General features: G+C 33.3%; 1 protein-coding gene across 6 annotated transcripts in view; it reads right to left on the bottom strand.

The window, feature by feature from the left end:
• Nucleotides 1–24,291, bottom strand: part of LOC119834675 (dachshund homolog 2) — a 108,792-nt gene that overhangs the window by 3,191 nt on the left and 81,310 nt on the right. For all 6 annotated transcript variants that reach the window (XM_038359108.1, XM_038359109.1, XM_038359110.1 and 3 more), the window contains 3 exons: nt 18,432–18,515; nt 2,590–2,736; nt 1,516–1,749 (listed from right to left, as the gene is read on the bottom strand). In XM_038359108.1, the coding sequence (XP_038215036.1) occupies nt 1,516–1,749; nt 2,590–2,736; nt 18,432–18,515 (465 nt within the window). The remainder of the gene's footprint in view (nt 1–1,515; nt 1,750–2,589; nt 2,737–18,431; nt 18,516–24,291) is intronic.

Raw genomic sequence — 24,291 nt, 5'->3', positions numbered from 1 at the left:
CAGAAATACTTAAGATTTCATTAGACTTAATGTCACACTTTAAGTTATGTAAACTGGTACATGATTTAAAAAATTTCGAAAATTTTATATTACATTTTCTCAATTAAAAGAAAAAAAAAAACACATTGTTTCCTACCAAGATGAAAACAACGATTTTACGTTTGTAGTTTTAGTGAAATTAAAATATTTAGCACGCAGCGTGATTTGCGACACGCCGGCTATACGAGCATACAATCGACATTCGCGTGTTCGCGTGCGTCAGACACTGGGGCAGCATAACACTTAAATTAGTTGCAATTTCAAGTCGAAAAGCACTCGTCTGTAATTCTGTGGGGAAACCGTATCGTTGCTACTCGGAGACTCTATATGTATGCAAATAGCTTTGTTGGACTGTAATGACATTTTTAGTTTTTTTGATGTATGTTATATTTAAATTTTATTTCAATATAATACGCGTTTTTCAGCGTAAAGTTCCTAACCAATGTATGTATCTTACAGACACAATGAAATTAAATTTCCGACTTTATAAAATACATTCAAACACCAATAACAGCATTCCAAGTATTTTTCAATAAACGATTTGAATCAAAAAGGCCCCAATAAAATTACAAAAATTGTGTATGACTACCGTTCATTTTGTGCTTTTAAAATGCTTGACATTCTCAATTCGCAATGGTATGTTATATGATGAGTACGCATTCTGATCTCGATTTTCCTTTCAGCGGGACCCTTTTCGTTTATTAAAATCTATATTTTAGGGCACTACTATTTTCAACTATTTACTTTGTAAGTTTTTATTTTATTTTATTGGAAAAAATTGCATGCCTTTCTTTTTTGCGATGAATACTGTATATTACCGCAAGCCTAGACTAATGACACAAATATAGTAGAGTAGAATCTTCAATATCTATGTAGAATTGATGTCTTATGTTAAACAATTTGATGTGAAACATAGAATTTGGGCATAATTGCCATAATTTCCAAATTCCATATTCATTTGTGGCAGCTCTCAAAAATAATTTCGATTACAAGTGTAATCGGTGAAAGAAGCAAGCCCTACACAATCCCATTGTATATAAATTTTATGGTACACTTTACTGAGTGACTATGACACACATATGTCAAAATCTATTAGCAATCCAAAAATATCATTATACCTAGAATAAATGTGATTAAATCACGACTTCAGAAGGAAACCTCGCAACGAGGGACTAAAAAGCACTACACGAATAAAGATGTAGATTAATACGTTGTATGTAGTGGAGACTGATAATAGCAGATTATCATGAGCTAGCAAGCAACGAGAGTATAAGACGTGTATTTAATAATCAAAGTACCAGGAACTCATCAGACTAAATAAAGCTATGATAATAGTGGGTTCACTGACGATGCACAAATAAAAAGAGCCGTTTCAGGGGTTGACTCCGCTTCACTCTTCGCTTACGTGTAGAACTCTAACTTGTAAACAATGGAAGAAGATTGAGGGTTGGTTTAGAGTTGTCGTGTGGAACTCACCGGAGTAGTTCTGCCAGAAGGCCGCGCCGGCGGGCATGATGTCGACGGGCGGCGGCGGGTAGGCCCAGGCGGGCTTGTCGGGCGAGCGGCGCGCCGGCGGCGACGCTCCCGCCCCCGCCCCCGCGCCCGCGCCCGCGCCCGCTCCCGCGCCCGCCCCCGCGCTCGCCTCCGCGCCGCTCGACGCCTTGCACTCCGACCCGTTCTCCCGACTCTCTTGTGGCGTCGACAGGTTCTCTGCAAAGTGTGCCGGGTCTTACTCATTGCTGACGATGCTGACTTGGCGTATGCTATGAACCTCACGCAGTTATCTCATATCCAAGTGTTTTCGTGATTCACAAGTAGGTAGATTCGGTATATCGTATTACTGTTCGATTGATTTGTAAATATTACGGAGAGTAGAAAAATCTATTGATTTATTAAGTACAAGGTATATTTTATATTAATGGATATCTAATATTAAATGTGAAAAACTAAATAAGCAGACGTTGGTATAAATCTTATTAAAAAGCGGTTTCGCATGACAAGCATAAGTAACGAATGATTATACAAGAAATTGAACTCGAATGCATGTTAGCTCAGCACCCGAACCCTCGTTTCAAATGGCCTGCGAAACGATTTCCTGACACGGAGATTAGTACACACCATCACTAGCGTTTACAACCCTTCTTACGTCACGCACTCCACATCAAATGGGAATGTTAGAAGTACTATCAAATATACAGAAATAGTCTTAATCGTGTAATATGTATAGTTGAAATTTCCTCATGTTTCTTCGCCTATCGCAAGGAGTTAAGGAAGCTTCGACTAATATGCAGATAGTTTGACAGACGGCAAGTTAACGTGTCAGCAGCACTCGAAGTTACTTGTTGAATAGCTATTGAATTGACAATTTGACGGCTAAATATTGTTGATACGAGTAAAATTTCGTTTCATCAGCCTATCAATCAGTCCTAGTTTATAAGAAAAAAGTAACATAAAGAAGTAAAAGATAAACGATTGTTTAAGAGGTTTCATTACATGAATAACTTTTGATTGTTCTCAATTAACTAAATAGATTTATTCTACACTACTTACCAGTTACTATTCTAAGAATTTCACTGGGAGCCCCCGATTGTTTTAGCGCTTCTTCAATTTTTTGCCGTCTTTTCAGTTCCAATTCCAATTGCTCTTGAATTTGTTGTCGTTGTTTTCTTTCCTTTTTCAGTCGTTTTTGGTACATAACTAAAAATAAAGAAACGTAATATGAGCTTAAATTAAAAACATACGACAAGCAATTTATAGCATCGTATGCTGAAACTAGAATGAAAGTAGATTTTCTCATTAAATATTCACTAGTAATTAATGTTGTTACTAATGAATCGGTCGGGTTCACTAGTGATCGACTCCTACGCATCATTTGTCATCTCACAACCTCTGACACGGCACATAATAATGTACCCATCACATAGGGTTTTTATACTCATATCCTATTTTACGTCTGTCTTAGGACTTGTTTCACTTATTAGGTGCATAATTAAGTTATTTAACGCAAGTTTGATGTATCGTCTGGTCAGTTTCACTTAGTACTTTAAATGTAATTTATTTAAAAGATATTAAGAAATTCCACATATGTTGAAGTTCACATATTTATGGAAAGGTTCGGTCAATTCGAATGTGTTCATCCAAACGTCCAGTCAGTGGAAAATTCAACGGGCCGTCGACTCTGAACATCGACACAGTCTAACACCTCTGAAAAACATTTTCTCACTTCGATGACGTTTATTTTAGGGCCTTTTTATCTCACCTCATTTATTTATTAACGCATAAGCGGTTACTATGTACTTATGTAGGTTGAATAATTTTTTCAATTTCCTAGGCTGACTGCCGTTGAATTTTAACATCTACTCTATTTAGTTAGATTATAATGTATAAACAGAAATAGAAGTAATTAAGGAAGAGGATCGATATCGGCCTATTGTTTTTGTAAGTCAATATTTGATTACGGATTGTCGGCATCTCTTTGTGATGCAGCATTTGCTCTTATACCCATAAGTTCATGAGCAAAGATGAATCGTAATAATTCGACAATGGATTATTTCTCTCGGCTTGAGAGCTATTTCATAAAAAGTTAGATTCCTTTGTTGTTCACAATAGATTTAGGATCAAAGCTATTGTAAATGTATGATAGATGTAAATTTTGTTTTAATTACTGGAAATGTAATGAAATGAAATTAATTTATTGTTAAGTTATAAATAAAATAAAAAAAATAAATAAGTTAATAATATGCTTCAATTTTTATGTAATCGCAGCGATGCCTAACTGTAACAAACATTACATTGTGGACCAAATCTATTAATGACTAATGCTATACAAGGATACTTGTAAATGAGGAGGAAACAATTTCATAAAACAGTGTATGAACAAAAAAAAACAAACCACCAAATAATTGAAGGAATCCGTTCAAAGGGGAAAAAATGCAATAAAAAGTCCGGCCCGATACAGAATGGGAGTGTGGTTAAAAAGCAACGAACGAATATGGTTGTGAACATCCGCTGCAGACAAAAGTTTGGCTACTTGACTATGCAAATTATATTTGCGGACCGCCGCGGTTGAGACTCGATCTCCGACGGTTTCATCTATGTATAAACGTGTACTCTTTTCATATTTTCATCCGATTTCCTTTTCCCCTCGTTCATTTTGTTTCGTTTTTAAAAGTCGCGGAACAATGCTGCCTTCCGCGGGGCTCATTCGCCGCGAGCGCTTTTCTTGCACGTTGCTTTCCTACTTATTTTTATATCTATCTCTTTATTCATATCCGTTTTTCTTTAATACTTTGAACTCATAAATGATGGAAACGGTCCCCTTGGGTGCGTTGTTCAAATAACATGTAAATGAGTCAGAATCACAAAACAAAATTACAAATATAATTTGCCTCTATGATACATATTATTATTATTTAAAGGATACGCTTTGATATAAGGTTTATTTAAATTAAATTTCATTATAATTATTTTTAAATAGTAATTAAGATTGTGAGGATAAATTAGATTTTTAATGATAATTTTTGCCATAATACTTTTCAACTAAAGTTATTTATTCCTCAGGGCGAAACGTAAATATGAATCTATTTTTATGACAGACTCCCCTCTCAGTCACACCGAAGCCATTTAGATAAGTCTTTTTTATAGTTCTTTATTGAAAATAAATTGCCTAGAATAAAATCAGACACAGTTGGAATGGCTTTCCGATAGATGTGTATGAAATAATGTTTGTTAGATAAGATGAGTCACTTATCGGTAGCGTATGTGCGCTTGAACAATATTTTTATCGATTGTGGAGTAAATTATTATTGTTGAAATATTTTTCAAGTTCACTTTGTTAGCTAGCGATATAGTTCGTATTAATAAAATTATTTATATGGAGAATGTCTTTAATTAGAGATCGGCGAAAAATAAATCGTAATACAGAAATAAACAGATAAAATCAATTTCAATGTATGTACAGATAAAATAAAATAATAGTATATGTAAATGGTGCATATTTTTTAAGGTTTCATTAAAATAATCAGTCACTCGTCTATCAAAACATCTGTCCTAAAAAGTCTACATCCATACCCGTAAACTATACGCTGACAGGAGTTTAGCTTTTTATCTGTTTCCTCTGTTTTATTTGGACAAAATTTATGAGGCGAGTGGCTCTTGCGATAAACATTTTCCTCAAAATTGCACGGATTATTGTTCTTGTCGGACGAGTGGGGACTCTTAAGTTATGATCTACGAATGACCTTTGCCACTACAACAGATATATTCACTTAAATATTTTGCGCTCAATTCCCTGATGTTTTTGACACGATTTGAAAACAGATTATTTTTGTGTCTAAAGCAATAAAATATTTTCCACAGATTTTTATCTGAAAAAGGTACATTCTATACTTACAATAAAGGTAAGGGAAATTTGTTATGAAAAAGGAAACAAAATTGCAGGCACTTTTATCAAACCGATCAAAGGGCCGGTTGGACATTCCGATTTCTTACGACGTTAGTAAAAAATACAATCTCTCTTTATAGTTACCATTCCACTGGTTATTATATCCGTGTCGATACGGTCCGACTTACGGACCGTGAAATGTCCGAACTCGATATTGCAGCCCCCGGCACAACGTCATTTCAAACATTTTAAGCTCTAAAGTTACTCCGCTAGAGATTAAAACATCTTTATTTTATTGCAAAGCGCCGCTATTAAAATCATTTAGCTCGTGTAGTATACATTCAGTATATAACATAATTAAAACTAAGAGCAGATATTCATGTATGAAAATTAAACTAAACATACAAACTCACCAAAAATATGCATCTCAAATCTCCTATATCCACTTTTAATATGTATTCGTTTTAATCAACATTTTATTGGAAACATAAATTTGGCGATATGAAAACGTAGCTGATATATGCGATTAACGATGATTGTCTTTCGGAATTGTCGCACGTTACGACGTAAGGTGTAGCCATTGAAAAATCTATCAAAATTTTATGTGCACTGAGAAAAATACTGGATTTATATTTCGCTTATTTTTAAAACTGCTATTAAAATGTCGTAATGGTCGACCAAATAAAGTGAGTGAAGAAATTTACATATCTACTTCTAATGAATAAAACGTGAATAAATATGGATAAAACAAATCGATTCTTAGTAAAATAATAAATTCGTCCATCTCGAATGCATTATTTTCGTTGGAATGGCTCATCGGGCCATGCTTCCTGCGACATCAGTGTGGTCGTAACATGACACCTTTATTAATATGCTTGAATTAATAATATTGTAGATATTCGACGGCGGGTCCTTAGTATCGCGTGCGAATGATGAAATCGTGAGGCTTCGCTGCATCCATTCAAAATATCGATTTACATTGAGTGAAACTTATGTCCTTTTTTTGAGAATTATTTCATATTTTAGAGATACTACAGTTCTTACAAACATTAAAATAGTTTTTTATTGGGTTTTGGTAAAAATTACTTACACTTCACATAAAGTACTTGGCAAAATGTATAATTATTTTGAGAAAAGGCGACGTTTTATTTTGATAAGTGAATAAAAATGTAAAGGAATATAATTGAATATAACGAACTTTATTAAGCACATTCCACCCATGAAAAACACGAAGTGAGCGTTAAATTACAAATACCATAGTACTACAGCTGTTAATTATTTACAAACAAGCTATCATCCATGTCCAGTTATTACGGAATATTTATGTCACGCTTTTATTATTGTAACGATGTGATATTATATCTGAAATTGGACGGCGTGGTCGTTATGCTAGCCACAAAAAATATTTAATCATTATTTATGACTTATCAGACATTTAATTTACGGACGACACTAAGTTATGACATAAGTATGACGGACGTACCTAATTGTTATATATATTCGATCACATATTAGTGTTGAAATCAATGAACACTGTAATAGTATCCATCAGAGAGCTAATATTGAATATCTCAAGATAATTGCATTTAATGATGACACTTTGCCGACGGCATTAAACCAAAATAGAATTAAATTAACGACACATGTCATTCACATTACAAATATCGTAGTTATTCTTGAGGGAATAGGTATATTGAGATATATTTTAAGTTTGTGTATTCAATTAAAAACCATAAAACTATTCAAAGAAAACTAAACTCTATAATAAGAAATTTTAAATTGAAATTTAGCTCCTGAGCACAATTATAAAATATGAGCGCAGGTATAAATTCTACAAATATTTACAATGGATGATTGCAGCCGTCCAGCGAGAAATCCCCTTGGCAAACTGAGAGTTAAAATGGGGACGAGAAAAATTAATCTTAATGCGATTTTAATGAACCCGAAATGAACGAATGTAATAATGAATTGTTAAATCTGCATATTCCTTTTGTGTTTAGGTATAATGGAATTAAAATAAGAACATCTTTTTTAGATGCCATTTTTTCCATTTTGATGCAGATGTCATTTAAAACACAGATAAACTGCCTTACAATAGGTATTAATCATAATAAATAATAACCGTTAAACTTACACCATCTTAACACTTTTATTAAAATTCTTTATTGCCTGAAGTATGTTGTCTTACGTGAACGCTTTCACAAAATTGCTTTTCTTAAAGGCATATTACCAAGACGCGTATTATACAGGTCTAAGATAAAATGTAATAATAATTAAGGCTTAACATTTCACAAAGTCGTATGCCTTAACATCGAGTATAAAGCATACAAGCGCTGAAAATGTACACCTGAAGTCTATGCTCGCTTTTGCATTAACGAATGCGGAAGCGGCACTGTGCATACAGGACGCGTTGCATCCTCCCTTTCCTAGGTGTTCCCCCCGAACCCTACACCTCCCACGACGAGAGGCCACCTCTCGCTCGTACTGGGCGCCTCCAGCAGCAAACCATGTCCCACCCGTATGTTCATTACCTCCACGCGACCCAACAATTCAAGTTTGCTTTCCACCACACAATCTACGTTACCAGACTGTCTACACTACACCCATACAGCGGCCACTCGAATAATAAAGATGCAGAAATTAACCCGACCGTACTGAAAAAGAGGAAACTAAGTGAAGCTATCTCGAGTTGAATAGAGGTAATGCTACGCGAGCACTTATACAGCGAATGAAAGAAACTCGTCGTGAAAACACGATGAGTATGTTGAAACAGAGGGTAAATGTCAACTGCGGAATAAAAATAGTCAACAGATAAATGCAAACGATAAACACATGGGACATGAATGCATCTCTCTTGACTATTTCTTTATTTTGCTCAGTGAAAAGGAGTTAAAAAGCTTTAAAGCTAGTAAATAAAAATTTCTACACTTAATTTGGTTCAGCTCATAAAATATTCAATTACGCATAAGCACACATTTGCTAAGGCCAACAACAACGACCACGCGGTACCCCCATTAAAGATGCCTAAGGGCCATTTAATCGGTCAGTGGATGTAAATTCGCAGGCCCCAAAACAAATATCCCGAAACTAATAAGGAATAGAAATATGTAAATCGTCTACCATATTGTTTCACAAGTGAAATCTTCCTTTAATCTTATAACAAATCCGTGTCCAAATGGCCGGTCCGGGCTGAATTTGAATATAGAAGGGTGTATAAAGGTCGTGTTGAGACATTTCGTGGTTAGGAAGGAAGTTAATATATGCAAGACACGCACCGAGCAGATAGCGCTCATAATGTTGTCCTATGCACATATTGCAACAAATTAGTTGCCTACTTGTAAACATGGAGGAAAGTAAGGCCGCTAAGACATCGTCGGTGGGTAGTTTGCATGGATATGAGAGAGGCAATATGGAGCTCCACAGCTGCTGCTGTACTCATTAAGATGTTTTATGGTCGGCCCATCGGACCGTGTTGCCAATTTAAGATATTTCTATGCGGGACGGCACCGCGTTAGTTTGGCTTCCGATTAGGGGATTAAGGTAAGTCCTTTTAGGTTATTAGTGAAATAATTGCGGGTTCTACTATGCGGTAAGTATTCCCTTGGAAACAATTAAATGGTATTACTTAGAATACAGTTTAACAACTGACTTCCAACTTGCAGTTAAGATATATTATAACAATGGGTTTTGTAATGAATCGAACAAAAGCTGGGTCAAAGGAAAACAAACAAGGTGCAAATAAATCGTTCAATTCGTCGCATACCTATTCCCCGCTTTGCAAGTAAATCAAAGGGTGTTGAAACTTTACACCCACTTAAAGCCGGACACAGTAATAAAGCGTTCGAACTTTGCCAACCCTGGACATCAAATGGGCGACCCCTTCTCACATTTTGTTCAGAAAATTAAAAGTTCATCAATGTTCTTCTCACGTGAACAAGATACTTTAATTCTGATGTCAAATGAAGGCACAGATAAAATAATTATTTATTAACCTCCTCAATATATATTTTAAGTTTTCGTTATAAATGTTAAACATATACGAACATGTATGTCGTCATTAAGACCACGAGTGTTATATGTTCTTAGGTATAGTCTAATGCTCAGGTTCAATAAGTGTGTAACGGGACACGGTTTGCTCATGAGTTAGCGAAGTGCTCAGCAATAACACGATACCGGTCGACGTCGGTCACTCGGGATGAATAATTACAGATGAGTTCTGTACAGCTTTGTAATACGAAGCGAACGAATTAGAGAAACTTTCAAGGATTTTCAATCCAGCTGCTATTTTAATCAAAGTTTATTCAAATAAATATTTTATAACAATATCATAATAATAATGTATAAAGTAGCATATATAAAAAATATGAAGAGCATGTTATGCTAATTTAAACTATGGAGAAAAAATTACATAAAAAAAACAATTTCCATAAAACGCGGTTTGATTCTTATTTTAATACAAAGCTTCAAATTATACAATTAGTTGAGACTCGTTTGCAACGAGGCTACGTCCATTACGAGCGGCTCAAAGACATCTAAGTGCAAGGGTCCTAATCAAGACGGAATTAATTGTTTCTAAAGAGGTGATTCTGTCGAATATATTCCTTGATTAAGTGTACAGGTTGGGTCCACGACCGAAGGGTTATTAAATAATTTATTGTCTAACAACTATTCGAGAGGGGCGCAGTTTAAATGTTCCACTAAGATTCTGCTAAGTTGTGTGGCGGTATACTGCTGATGTAAAGTTTGTCCATGAAAGTTAAATGAATTCACACAACAATCATAGCTGGGTATCAACCGAGTACGTTGCTGCTCTAGGTAATCATAGAACAGTATTTTTAATGTAACTTAAATCTTCCCGTGTGCATTCGTTCTAATAATTTTCACAAAAAAAAGGAGGAAAGCGTTACATTATTTTTTTACGTTGCCTATAGACAAAACAATAAAAAGGCTTATGATTGAATTTGGACCGAGTCTTTTATAGCTTTTAATGTACATTTCACCCTGTCAGTGGCAAATTACTCTGGCTGCCCATTCATGCTCAAAAATCACTCTCAATCGAGTCAAGTGGGACAAAATAAAAGGTGAATTCATCATGGGGGTGCGAATCGGCGCCCCTTTCGGGAAACCAAGGCGGGAAACGTATGTCCGGTCCATTTGTACACACTAACAGGTGCTGACAGTTTATGAATTTAAATGTTTTTACGAAACATAAGGAGAAATTATTTAATATTACTTGAACATTGAGATTGACTAACTAAAATAAGCAGTCTTTGGACTGTCCTGATCAAAGTAAGCGTAACTTACCCGTACGTTAGTACGGTTTCGTAAGTATTATAGTCAATATTAATATTTTATTAATTTTTAAAGCGTCATACATTACTTTTTCTGAAAGTTCACAGAATCAAGTGGAACTTCGCAAGTATTTTCAATATTTCAAGTGCATTAAAATTTTTAATTAATAAAAATATCAATGTTATCAATTTTGATTATATTACGCCTTTATTATGCATACAATATATTTTTAAAAGCTCGTTTATGTCATTTACGAGTATGTTATAAAGAAATGGTAACAATTTGTTTTCTATATTATGCAGATGTCATATGAAATTAAATTTGATCACATAATAATACGGTCCATAGAATTAAGCCTGGTGCCAGACAGACGGACAGCGAAGTCTTAGTATAGGGTCTCATTTTAACTGTTTGATACGAAACCCAAAAAGCGAACGAATTTTCGATAAAAAGCAATAAGTCGATAAACCCGAGCTAAAATCAGAAACGCCTGCTACCGAATGTGAGTCCTATTAACGGAATCGCCTTTCACGAGTCGTTTACTAGATGAATCGACATTGATTTTATCTGCTACATCTAGTTTTGATATACTTAGTCGGTGATGCTGATAGTGTTAATAGTTTGTCACTCACTCTTTAATTATTAGAATTTAAATAAAGATAAAAGGCTCATTACAGTTTAAAGCATGTATTTATTTTTTGAAATTGTTTTATCAATTGAATATTATTTATACGTTATCCTAATGTTTGAAAATTGTATTACAAGTAAATTTATATTAATCTATTATAAGTCATAAAGACACCCTATATGTTCCCATCAATGTAGTAGGTATTGAATTGTAACAGAGTGAAGTACAACATTTCTGATAACCCAAACACATCCCGTCACATGTTACCGATGCAAAATTGATCTGTGAGCTAAATATGATATTTGCAACATAAATACGATATCCTGCAGTCAATTCAGTATGGCTTCATGGTCGACGTCTGCTGCTCGTGTGTGGTCCGTAAACAAAGATCTTAATACATCTACTTACTTTAACGTCAACAAAATTTATTAGCCCGCAAATTATTACACTTCCATTCATTGCTGCATATAAGTCGTTGAAATGCACATATTTTATTAATTCGCACATAGTCCTCGTTCTAGGTACATGTTTGCTATAATAGTAAAGTACATCATTATTTACATAACTTAAACATCTCGTGTTATTTGTTAAATTTATTAGTTACACTCATTTTGGTCCCGTAAAATTTAAGATCAATGAGTAATTTCGCCCAGACACCGGATGCGGTCTAGCGAACACAACTTCAATTATTATTGAATTTCCTATGCCATTACAGGGGGAAAAATATAGGGATGCAGTTACTTCCTAAGAGAGTATTAAATAAAACTCATTTTATATATTATTAATTGACATGTTAATTAATGAATTGGCTCTTTTATATTGTTACAAAATAATTAAAAAAAATGTTATCCCCCTTTCTGCTTATTAAAACAAAGGCACTTCCACAAAAATGTTTTAATTAATTGACGATTCAAAGTTAAATTTAACTTCGAAAAGCCACGACACTAATTCCCTGCTCCGTTTGTTTCTATAATTAATTGGAAAAAGTTTTTCAATAATTATTATATCAGTCGATGTTGTTGTTTTCGACAAAACTGGAGGATTAACTGTTGATTTATTGAAACATTTGAAATTATTAGTTATGTAAATACATTGGCGTATGAAATTAACTCACAGTTAGTCAACATATCGCACGGATAAGCACATTATCTCCAGTAGCGGTTGACTCATTTGGTGCGGCCAACTGGGCGATGATTTTAAACTGAGTCCAAGCCAGAAATAAAGACACTCGCATTCACTATTTCATGCACTTCACTTAACAATTGGTATTTTTTTTTTATTTTTGTAATTATGTATAAGTTACTTTGAATTTCAACTATTCATTTTATTATGTTTATGATATCATAGAATTGATTTGATTTTCTTAAACAAATGAGTATGATGTAATGCAACAATTTTAGTATCAGATTACAAATACGATACGTTGAACACATGGCGCGCGCAGTCATTTGAACACAAATCGACAATTCGGTCGTGGCAAAATCGACACGACTAAGGGTTGCACTATTATTTATATAGAAATAATAATAATAAAATGTGTTAATGAATTACTATTACCTACCTACCGTTCCTTTATAAAGTAAAGAATAAAAAATAAATGCGCCTTATGCATGTGCATTCGTCAATTTTGTTTAAATTATTTATTCGAATTTAGAAAATGCTACTTTTGCTTATGTTTTAATTAACTTGCCGCTTACTCCAGCTTCGCCTGACTGTCTCCTTATTTCAATATTTACTATTTTTGCTGTTAGTGAAATAATTATCATAATCAGACCAGTACTTCCGAAGATTACCTCTTACAAAAATACGAATTTGAAAACTTTTATAATAAAGATGAATGTAAATTGTAATCATTTAAAATCTACAATTATATGAACATTATTGAAAGCAATTATTTCTGTATCCTTGCAAGTTTCAACATCGTTGGAAACGTAATACATCACGAATATTGAAATAATATATGCTTTAACAATATCTCATACATTCATAAATTCTAATTTAGCGTGTGCGTGGATCTTGTTACCAGTTTCGTACTCATTGTATGTTACTCCCAAGACATCGCAGCCCCACAACGCGTATACAAAATTAATTAGACAAAATCTTGGGGTCGTGTAATATTTTATTATTATTTCCGCTACTGAGATTTTATTAACGCTTTATATTTATTACTTCTCTCGTAAGGATCTGAATAGGGACTTGATTAGCATCGTTCCTGTATGGATATATTCCTCAGCTACAAGTTCGTAATTACAGAAGTTGTAATTACAAGCTTGCTTACATTGTGAGACCTTCGTTGGCTTTACGTTTTCGTTATCTCGCTGTGAATGTTGATGGTTGGTTAAATTAAACGTCGTGATCCTCGCTGTTATTTTCTTTATTAATTTATCTATAATTAATCTGAATGATTTTAATTAGTGAGAACTATATTATAATTCTCACAGTATATGAAATAATCTGATACAAATTGTATTAAATAGGCAGATTTTCTTCACATAGATACATAAAGTGTAAAGGCGTTTTTTTTAAATTGCAAAATAAGAAAGTTAAAAACATTTACAGGTAGGATAAGAGGCTTGTTTAGCGTGAATACAGAAATCTTTCTTTACTTTCGTATAAGGTAGTCAATTTGTGTTTCGCTGAAGGTTCAACAGGGTATTCTACTTAGCTGTGAATTGTGTAATGCTACGCGATTCATTTGGATCCGTTTTAAAGCCGCCCTTTATTGTTCTCTTAACATGGTTAAACTCTTTATTCGACAACTTGACGGTTTGTATCCATATTTCACAATACCTAACTGATGAATTTTATAACCGATATAGAAAAAAACATGTTTATAGAGCGCCTAATTAATGCATAAAATACTTTTCCTAATTTAATAATTACAGCAATTTTCTTGTAAACTGGAAATGCGAATAAGGTAATTTTTTATGGTCGGAATACCTAAAATAGGAATCTATTTGTTCGTGTAACGTCTTTTTATACACATCTGTATAGATATCGGATTCGGCCTAATGGGCGAAGCGAGTTCTGACCAGTCGGTTAAATCTAATCATTTGCATTAGTGATGCGCGGCCGAAGCTCATACTGCGCTTCATTTCACGAGTACATCCGACATTGATCCAATTTGTGCGTTTGTTACTTGCCTTTTATTTGGTGTCTCGTCTCGTCTAATGAAATATGCAAGGGATATTAGAGTTTTACGAAGTGTTCATGGAATTAATTAGCGTTTACATATTACAAATGGCAGCAATACATGTAATAATGATAAGAATAAATCAATAATATCCAAATTAAGATGAATCTAAGTTTAGAATTCGGAAATTAATAATATTAGTTGTTTTGTGTTGCCAACTAAAAGATTTCATTGTATTTCCAATGATAGTTGCAAAAGGTTTTATGTCAAAACAATCGTGCAACTACACAGGCACCGACAAAACTAAAAAAAAAGAAACCACTAATGCACCGATGAAGTTCAAATATTTACCCGACACCGACGTCCGCGAATTTGTGTTGCACCTCACCACGCCAGGGCATGCCACAAGTCGAAAAAAGTTAATGGTCTAATCTTGGCGTCTTTTCTCTTTCCCTTTTTTCAGAACTTTTAGTTTATAAAAGATTATATGAAATACTTATGTATTGACTATGAGTAAATTTACGTATCGTTTCAAGAATAATACACTTCTGTAAGAATCAATGTTTGTATATACTAAATCTCAATAAACTGTTCGAAAAAAAAAATCACAAAAACGTTATCTCGACTGTAATTGAATTCCGAACACGGCGTAGCTCGGTCAATATTCACCGCACGAACCTGGTGCGGTCAGGATTTACCAAGTATCGGAAATATTTTTTGATATCTTCTCAACTACTGGCGTGAGGAATGATTGGTATTTTTATAAACGATTTACACATCTCCCCTTCATGTCGTGGTTCTTACTCGTGAAGAGGTATTTCTGGAACTCTTCAAGTCATCTTTATTTCAAAAAAGACATGAAATTTGACTGGCTAGATACTGAAGAAAAATCTGATTTCTACATCAACAAATTTGTCAAATTTAATTAAATCATTCTAGATAATTTCATAATGTTAAGTTTTTTTTCTGATGAGTTTTTTTTTAAGATGGAACATTTCAAAAGGTGTCGAATGTACTAATATTACGATTTATAGAACCAATTAAGATAAATACCACTAAATTCGAGGTCGTTATCAAAATTCACTTGTGTGTTTGTTCAGTCGACTATGCATCATGATAATGTTTCAAAATAGGGAAACCCTGTAATTTGATCAGGGTGCGATTTTTGTGTGGTAGTATTGGTCATCTATAATTCGATGTATGAATTAGATATAATCATACTTAGGGATAAAAATAATTTCAATTAAAAATCTATGAAATTGCCCATTAATATACGCAAATGTATTAATTATGCGATAACTAGGTAAACACAATATTTAATTTGAAAATGATACCTACTACACTAACAATTAAATGGAAAGTGGGCAGAATCCGTTGCGCGTACGAAGATGTTATGAAGCTATTATTTCTTACATTTACGATATCCGAATTGCAATGGTAGGTATATTGATAACCCTCCATTCCTCACATAATGTTCACATAATTGGCGTAACATTTCCACGAACCCTTTCAAGACACCCGTAATGTTGCCTACATGTTATTTAATTACGGAATCTCAAGTACAATGAGAACCATGCCGACTCCTTCACTCGTATTTAATATAGAATCATATTCAAAATTTAATCAAAATTAGATTTTCGAGACTAATTTATCTGAATATGAGACATTTTAATATTAAATAACGCTCCTTCTTTGTGCTTTTAATGTAAATAACGGAATAGCATAACCTAATTTTATTAATTCATAACTACCGTGTTTACCTACATATTACTTATTGTATTTCTGACAGATTAAGAAGAAATAAGTGCCTACACATAAAATACTAGTGGAATTCAAACAAGAGACACATTCTTAGGATGTGGTTTATAATTTTACCTACTTTACGCCACTGAAGCCTCACAATATCAAAGCGCAGAGAGGCTACGACTTTTAGTCTGCTCCCAACTTGTAAAGTCCCATAAGATCCTGCGGTAGTGAAGGAATAGAACCCTTGTAAGTCATCCCTTACACTAAAGGTCCGTCTCAATTAAAAACGAATAAATCAAATATCCATGTTAATTAGTGATGAGTAATTCCATTCGTTACGATCACATTGACGCAACGTTTATTTCGATTGTATAATTTTTCAATTACATTTTTGTGTATTTTATAAAAAAGTAAAGTACATCATAAATAGTTTGACATAGACAAATAAATGCCATTATTATGAAGTACTGAATATAGGTATCTAATACACGGCCCGTTTCCTTCATGGACATTGATTAGCCAGCCTCTGCGTCCATAATATACCTATTCCAATTTTCATGGCGGACTGCGATCGACCTCCCTGATTGATTGTTATTGGGCTGGGTACAGCCTGACGTATGGGATAAACTTTCAATGTTACAAGTTTTACCCTATTAGAATACAATATAACAATTTTGTGTCTTATAAAGTTATCTGTATCTTTATTATTAATTCCACGTTCTACAAAGTTTATATAGTAGACTTGTGTACTTTCTACCATAAAAACTTAATCTTTGGCAATATGCCAATGTATATTATTTCATTGTCTCAAACAAAACAAGCAATGAAATACTGCCGCTCCGAATAGATGTCCACATTAGTAAACAATGCATTGTCCCTGGACTAAAAAAAAGCTTGAATAATTTTAAGTTCTCCACATATTCACCGTATGTGCAATTGTTTGTTGATTGAGTTAAAATTTCGCGAACGTCCAATGGTGGTGAAAGCTTTTGTAACTAAAGGCGTATTTCATACCGTCGACACAGAGCGCTATCTGATGATTGGTTTTTGGCAATTAACAGTATTGCTCACGTCGCAATCGAGTTCATTCACCGTGTGAAATATGTATGGGATCTGCATTTCCCTCTTTGTGGCGTTGCATTCATACCGAAATGTATTCAAATTAAACGGAATCAAAACTCGACCTATTCTAGATTTTTTTATGAGTCAAGTAAACCCAAAAAAATTATTTATATTTTAAAGACTGCAATACAAATTTGTGCAAAACAGTTTTAAAGTTACTTCTTTCATTTATTAGGAGAAATTTGATTGACAGGCATGAAAATATGAATCAAATTAAAATAAAGGTTAAAGCAAACAGAGAGTTTCTAATTCAATGGGTATAAACCCTTTGTCTTAGGTCAATATAGTGTCACTTGACATTTGTTATAAAGGTTACCTTTGCAGCGTACGTTTTCTTTGCTAACACAGTTTTATTACTAAGAAGGGGTGGTTTTGTACTCTGCGAATTAACCTTTCAAATTGCTAGGGTGAAATACACTTGTATAATTTATTTGTAAGCATTTACCTATACAACTTTCTACACGACTAGCATTTCAATGTGAAGCGGTATAAACACCAATGCAAAACAACGTTAGCATAATACACTCAATTGGAGTCATGAATAACTGGAAAATGCTATATCGATTTATGAAATGTAAGACAGTGCCAAAAGCAGATCTTGGGAAAATGGGATGATTTATAGTTTTGTGAAACAATGCGCCCTCATTGTTATCACGTGTAAAGAGAGCAATAAATATATCGAATTAATTAAACGTATAGCGTATACTACGGCGAAAAAGATTATAGGAAATAAGATGAGTGTTTGGCACGGAAAGAAAATTGGCGCCGCACTATCTATTAAACGTAATGGAAGGATAAAACAGTGGTTAAGTTGGAAATAAATAATGCGGTAAGCAAGAAAACAATGGGTTCAGTAAGGCGATATTCAGTTAATTTTGGAGAGCGTGTAGTTTAGTCGTGACTGATGGTCCCGTGTATTAGTGTATTTCATTGTTACAATAATGTGACTATAAATTGCAATATGTGTTAAAGATAGAATCAGCTTTTATAATATTTTGTATATTGCAATTGAAACTTTTACTCATTTCATTTAATGATTTCCCTCACTCAGCTTTGAACGAATATGAAAATAATTACAAATGACGCACCTCTCATTTTCTGCTCGTCAAGGAGTTGTCTCTCCAGGTTGTCTTTGACCTCCCGCTCTCTTAGCACATCCATCTTCAATTCAGCTGCAACAAAACAATTGATTTTATAATCTTCAATTATTCAATCGTAAGATCTTATTATTTCTATTTAAGCCCGCTTAGAAAATAATTACATAAACATCATTTAAACTTATGAATGTTTCTCTGTACACAAAAGGCTTTGTATAAATTTAACAGTGAGCTAAACCGGTAACAAGGCCGTTAGCGAGGGGCCGATTAGGAACATAAACACGGATTAACTCATTCGGAATCCCGGTACCATTGTGAAGGAGTCGAATTGAGAGATTTGCATAACTTTCAATTAAGGCTAACCTGACGGAAGTGATTGGGGAGAAACAACCTTTCTATGAAATTTCGTATAAGAAGTTAAAGTCAGAAATAAAACTGATGTCTAAACAACGAATAACACTAACTAACTAACAACAAATATATAAGAATATAAGTAATTAAGATTGAAAGAGTTATGATTTTGACGTTAGTACAAATTTTACTACATATTTTACCCTAATGACAATTTGTTTTTTTATATTATTGGGAAAATGAAATAGCTATATACATTTAGTAAGGATTTAGCATATATAAGGTATTAAGTTCAACATACGGCTCCGTGTCTCAGCGAAGTTTAGTGAGTTGGCATCTATAATTACGCTCTGAGAGTATCGATTGTAGTTTACTATCGAGCTAAAATAATTACAATGTTAACAAAATAACTACACGAAACAATGCTTGCCATATTGAACATGATTATTGCGGAGTCCAACAAATGTCGTTACGAATATGATTAATTCTTCTTGTTATAGTCATTGGGATTTATATAATTTGTTAATAATAAATAATGAAGTATTATAATATATAAATAAACGGAATCTCAGTCTAATTACAATATAGCACTATTTAAATAGATACCTACCTTGGATTATAACGAGATAATAAAATGTAAAAATCATCTTTACATTCAACCATAATAATGTAAAGAAAAGGCTCGGTAACTGGTTCCGTGCCGTATCGTTCGACAATAATCTTCGAAGATAATACAAAGACAAGTTAACTTGCTTTTATATTATGCTATGTGATAAGGCTTAAGAATAAAGGCGTGTAACTCGCACAGGCTATCTCAAACTTCGATCTTGTAAATTGAAATGTTGTCTTGTTCACTATTTGTTTACCATATTATACCTAACACGTATATAAAACAATCGTCGTATATTTTTTCCAAACTATCAAAACGTTCGCATCAAAATGCGATAATTTATTAATTATATTGAAGCAATAGGTACATAAGAAAGAAAAAAGAATTTGCAAGATTGCTATAAAACATCGGCACAAATTTATGAAAAAGCGGTCTGGCATTTATGATGTATTTTATTCGCCGCATTAAGTCGCAAGTTCGTTTCGATCGTAGCGAGATTAATTTCAAATCAATCCCGTTGTATACTGTAATTTAGAGGGCTTTTAGTTAAGAACGGTTTCGCACATGAGACTTAAATTACCTCTGCCGAGGGACGGCCATTAAAGGTCCGCGTCGGTATGCGGCATATCTCAACATCTCGCGATTTGCGAGAGCAGGCGTCTTAACAAAAGATGCTCCCGGTGGTCTTTGAGTCCTAAGTAGCGATCTATCTCTGTATTGTTTAATCTACATAGTACTTCACTGTAACACACATGCACAGTATAGGTAATTAAAAAGTGTGTATTGGTACAGATTATACAATACTGTAGGTACTAATAGTATAGGTATTCCAAAATTGTTGTATTTGAAAGATGTTTTATGATTTAAATATTTATAAAGATGTTTCGTTTAATGTTAAAAAAACGAAACATCTTTATAAATATTATACAAACTCGAAAATAAATTTATTGCTGAATCTATTCAATGATTCTTATCAGAAATTTCCAAATAAAAAGCAATAAAGCGAAACATTCGATTATAACTAAATCGATCTTTGTATCGAATCAATCAAATTTAAAATACATAATGATGTAGATCGGAGGAAAAAATTATTATTTTATAAATAAAATAACAATAAAAATGATGCGCCTTTCAAGGGAATATATAATTATGGACAATTATTATTATACTGAAGCTCAATGGCTGATAGATGATTGAAAGGATCGAAACCCATAAACAAAAGGATCGATTTTCGTTACGCGATTTAATAATGGCTTCACGTAATTAACTCATATAGTAATCGTTCCTTGAATATATTTTTTTGAGTAGGTGCTTTTCCCTCTTGAATTGCAAAGTCGTTTTGATTGTTATTTTTTGTCAATGCGATTCGTGGGTCCCTGAGGGTTACCGAGGAAAAATTTATTTCTCTTCTATTTCGTGCACTCAACAAAAGCAACAGTAATATTTAAATTGAAGTATCAGTCCCTCACTCTGTGAAAATTGAGCATTTTCCTTATGAAGTTTGACCGACCATCTTAGAATTCAATTAAATAACAAAATATTTAAGTTACAAAAATAGTACATAAAATTTTATAGGCTTAAATTATCCCTTAATAATATGATAAATGCAAATAGAACATTAGTCATAGGGCGAGCGAATGAAGACATATTTTTACAACCCCCGTAAGTTGAGCTTGCAGTTAAAATAACAATTAAAGTCTGGATAAAATTTACGACTCAAAACTGACAAAATAATTTAAAGGAGCGTTTAGGTGAATGCGACCAAAATAGGTCTTTGAAAGTAGAAACAAAGGTGAAGTATTCAAATCCCCCTGTCGTTTGTGTTGAGACGTTTTCAAACGAAGGAGAGAGTTACCGTTGTAAATGGAAAATTGTAATAGTAACAACGCAACGATATATTGCTTTACAAGCGATATTATTAATTTAAATATTTTTATTTTTGGTTTCGCTATCATATTTAATAATTATTAAAGTTTTGTTTCAGTACATGTATGATGTAGATATTAATAGATAATTAATAGATATACACATTTGTTTGTATATATAATTACACAGTTTTATATTTTTGTCTCAATAACTCTGCAAGAGAAATATTGTTAATCCATTGCTAAATTCGCGTAACACTTCAAAGGTAATTCAAAATAACGATAATGGCTGTCAAGGCACAGAAAACGAATTTTCATCTTCCCTTTGCTTTTTAAATTTCAAACCGGCAGCAATTTTATTTTATTGTTATTAGATTTTTCCGGCTTATGTCACAGCGATGTCACTGCGGAGGATTACTCCCAGTGTCTCCATGCTAATAATCATAAGAATTGCTTCCCTTTATTATGTGTGAAATTTAGAACGTAAAATCTTTCCAACCATTCATTTTATGGAGATTTCATCTCGAATTCTGGAAATATGAGCGATTGAGGCACATGTATTTTGTGATGCTTTGACAAAAATGTTTATAATTTAGAATAGTAGATTTTTTACTTCATAATTCATATATATTGGCATGTTGACAATATTATCATGTATTTTTTTTTCTCGTACATGAAGCAAGAGCGCAAATAATGAAGATGTCTTAGCGAAAATTTATAAAAAACATAAATAATAGCATATCGAGCGTGCAACTCTGGAATAACTCCCAGTGTTATCGGCGCACGCGCACCCAATCTGCGATCGAAACACAGAGGATAAGATTATCCGGTAGCCCTGTATTATTTTAATGAGACTACACGATTCTTCGAGATTCAATACGATACGAAAAAGCTTAGGTAACAAAGCGAATAAAAATATACAGGTCAAGAGAGATATCTCACGGCGGTATTGAGATGACGGTGGCTGCAATGGGAACGATCTTGGTAAGGGGATTTTTAAATTAGCCAGTGAACACGATAAACTTTCAAACATCTACCTCTACATACCAGCTGACGGCAGATCGACCGATACCATTATGTCCCCGGTAAGGTACCGATTAAAAATATCTACATTTATAAGCGGACAACATCTGGTATTTAAATAAGATATAAACGCAAGAAGCCACGAATGTTTTGTTTTTTTGGTTACGTTATTCTTTCCCCGGTGCAAGTTCCCCTCTGGATATTGGTATTAAAAATGTAAAGGAGATTTATGCGAATAGCTTTAAGCTTTCATTAGTTGTTCCTTGTGCAATGTTCTGCGGTCGCCTCTCCCTGACCGGTAATTTTTCATTTTTCTCTCACTTTCTTATGTTATAAGAATTTAACTGCATATAAAACGGATTTATATTCCCTTTGAGTTCCAGCTGCATGCTATGACTTATAATATAACGATTTTTCTGCCCTCGAGGGTACCTATTGAAATTAGGAATGTTATAAGTTTTAATGAGAAGTAATGGGAGATGGTGTTTTAATGGCCCTACTTTATATTCCGAGATACCTCTATAACCATATTAAAAAGGTATCTCAACAACTTTTCCTTTATACATATGTTTATTGTTTTACATTTGTAATTAAAGTTTTAGTCGATGCATGGTACAATCGTTATTTTGTAGATAACGTGGTTTCCGATTTAAATTAACCTATTAAAATATTCACGCATTATCGTACTCCATAGCTTCGTGCTATATATTATTTAAAATACCTTCTCTACCTTCATAAATGATATTTCAAGTCATAAACACATGCAACAAGCACAAAATTCCGGATTGTAATTCCGTATGTAAATTACAGCTGGAGCAAGGGTATAGTTCCACCCCTCAGAGACACCTCAAACCATTCTTAAATGAGCTCTTTCAGATTACTAAATATTTTGCATTCAGAGATCTCTATAGGTTTGTTTGTAATCATAACGTAAAACTGAGGTTTATATGAGATTTAAATATTGAGGAAGCATAGAAGTAAGTTTGATAAGGGCGTGGTATGAATTATCATGAAGATGTCTTTTACTTTTATTCATGTTAAACATGTTACGCTAAATTTATAAAATTTCACATTCAAAGGGACAAACAACTTACCTTCATTATATTATGTTATGTAACATAACATTATAAGTTCGAATAAATTGATATTTTTGGTTCTCTATAAAAATGTGTAACCATTAAATATACCACACCAATTAATAATGTAATTACCAGTATATAATAAAGGGATTAATATGTACATGCGTCATTATGCGTCAATTATAATATGTAATTTATAGATATGTTACAATATCTATTTTACATAATTTTTGTGTTTCGAAATCAGCAAAGATGATAGAAGCACAGTCTGTCTTTTTCAACGTTTGTATTCTTTACGTTCAAATAAATGAAACAATGAAGAGCGCCTTATTGAGAAAAATCACATTGTATCGAGACGACAAAGTAAAATATTTTATCATTTGATCAATGTCAGCTATTCAATAAAGACATTTCTCGCACACATTATGAACAATTCGGCGTGCGTCACATTAAATTATTTCGGCTAAGTAATTTCGAGCGGTTAATTATTGTGCACAAGCTGGGAGGAGAGTTGAGAATGTAATTATTATTAAACTTTACGATTGTCTCACTTTACCCCTTTATGTTGGATGAAGAAAACGTACCGACCCAACCCTTAGGATTTATGTATGCGACTTTAGACTTAGTTTCCTTGGTAGAAATTACAAAATCATTTGTAGTAGTTTAGATACTTCAGACCATATAGAATATCTTGCAGTTTTGTGATCCTAAGGGAGTTTCTTAGCTTGATACGGTACATGATTCATATTTGAGCTACCGTCACACATTTGATAGATAAGAGTAACAAGAGATATGAACTGACTATATTTCATACGGTAGTTATCATATGGTTTCGGTATATATGATATGATAATATTATTTAAATATGTTACTTCATTTTTAGAGAGACGTTAATAAATCGTCGCTTATTTAATAATCGATAT

The sequence above is a fragment of the Zerene cesonia genome, chromosome 19 (assembly GCF_012273895.1).
Source record: "Zerene cesonia ecotype Mississippi chromosome 19, Zerene_cesonia_1.1, whole genome shotgun sequence".
Lineage (NCBI taxonomy): Eukaryota > Metazoa > Arthropoda > Insecta > Lepidoptera > Pieridae > Zerene > Zerene cesonia.
Note: the sequence above shows the minus strand (reverse complement) of the source record. Positions and strands in the feature narration are given on the sequence as shown.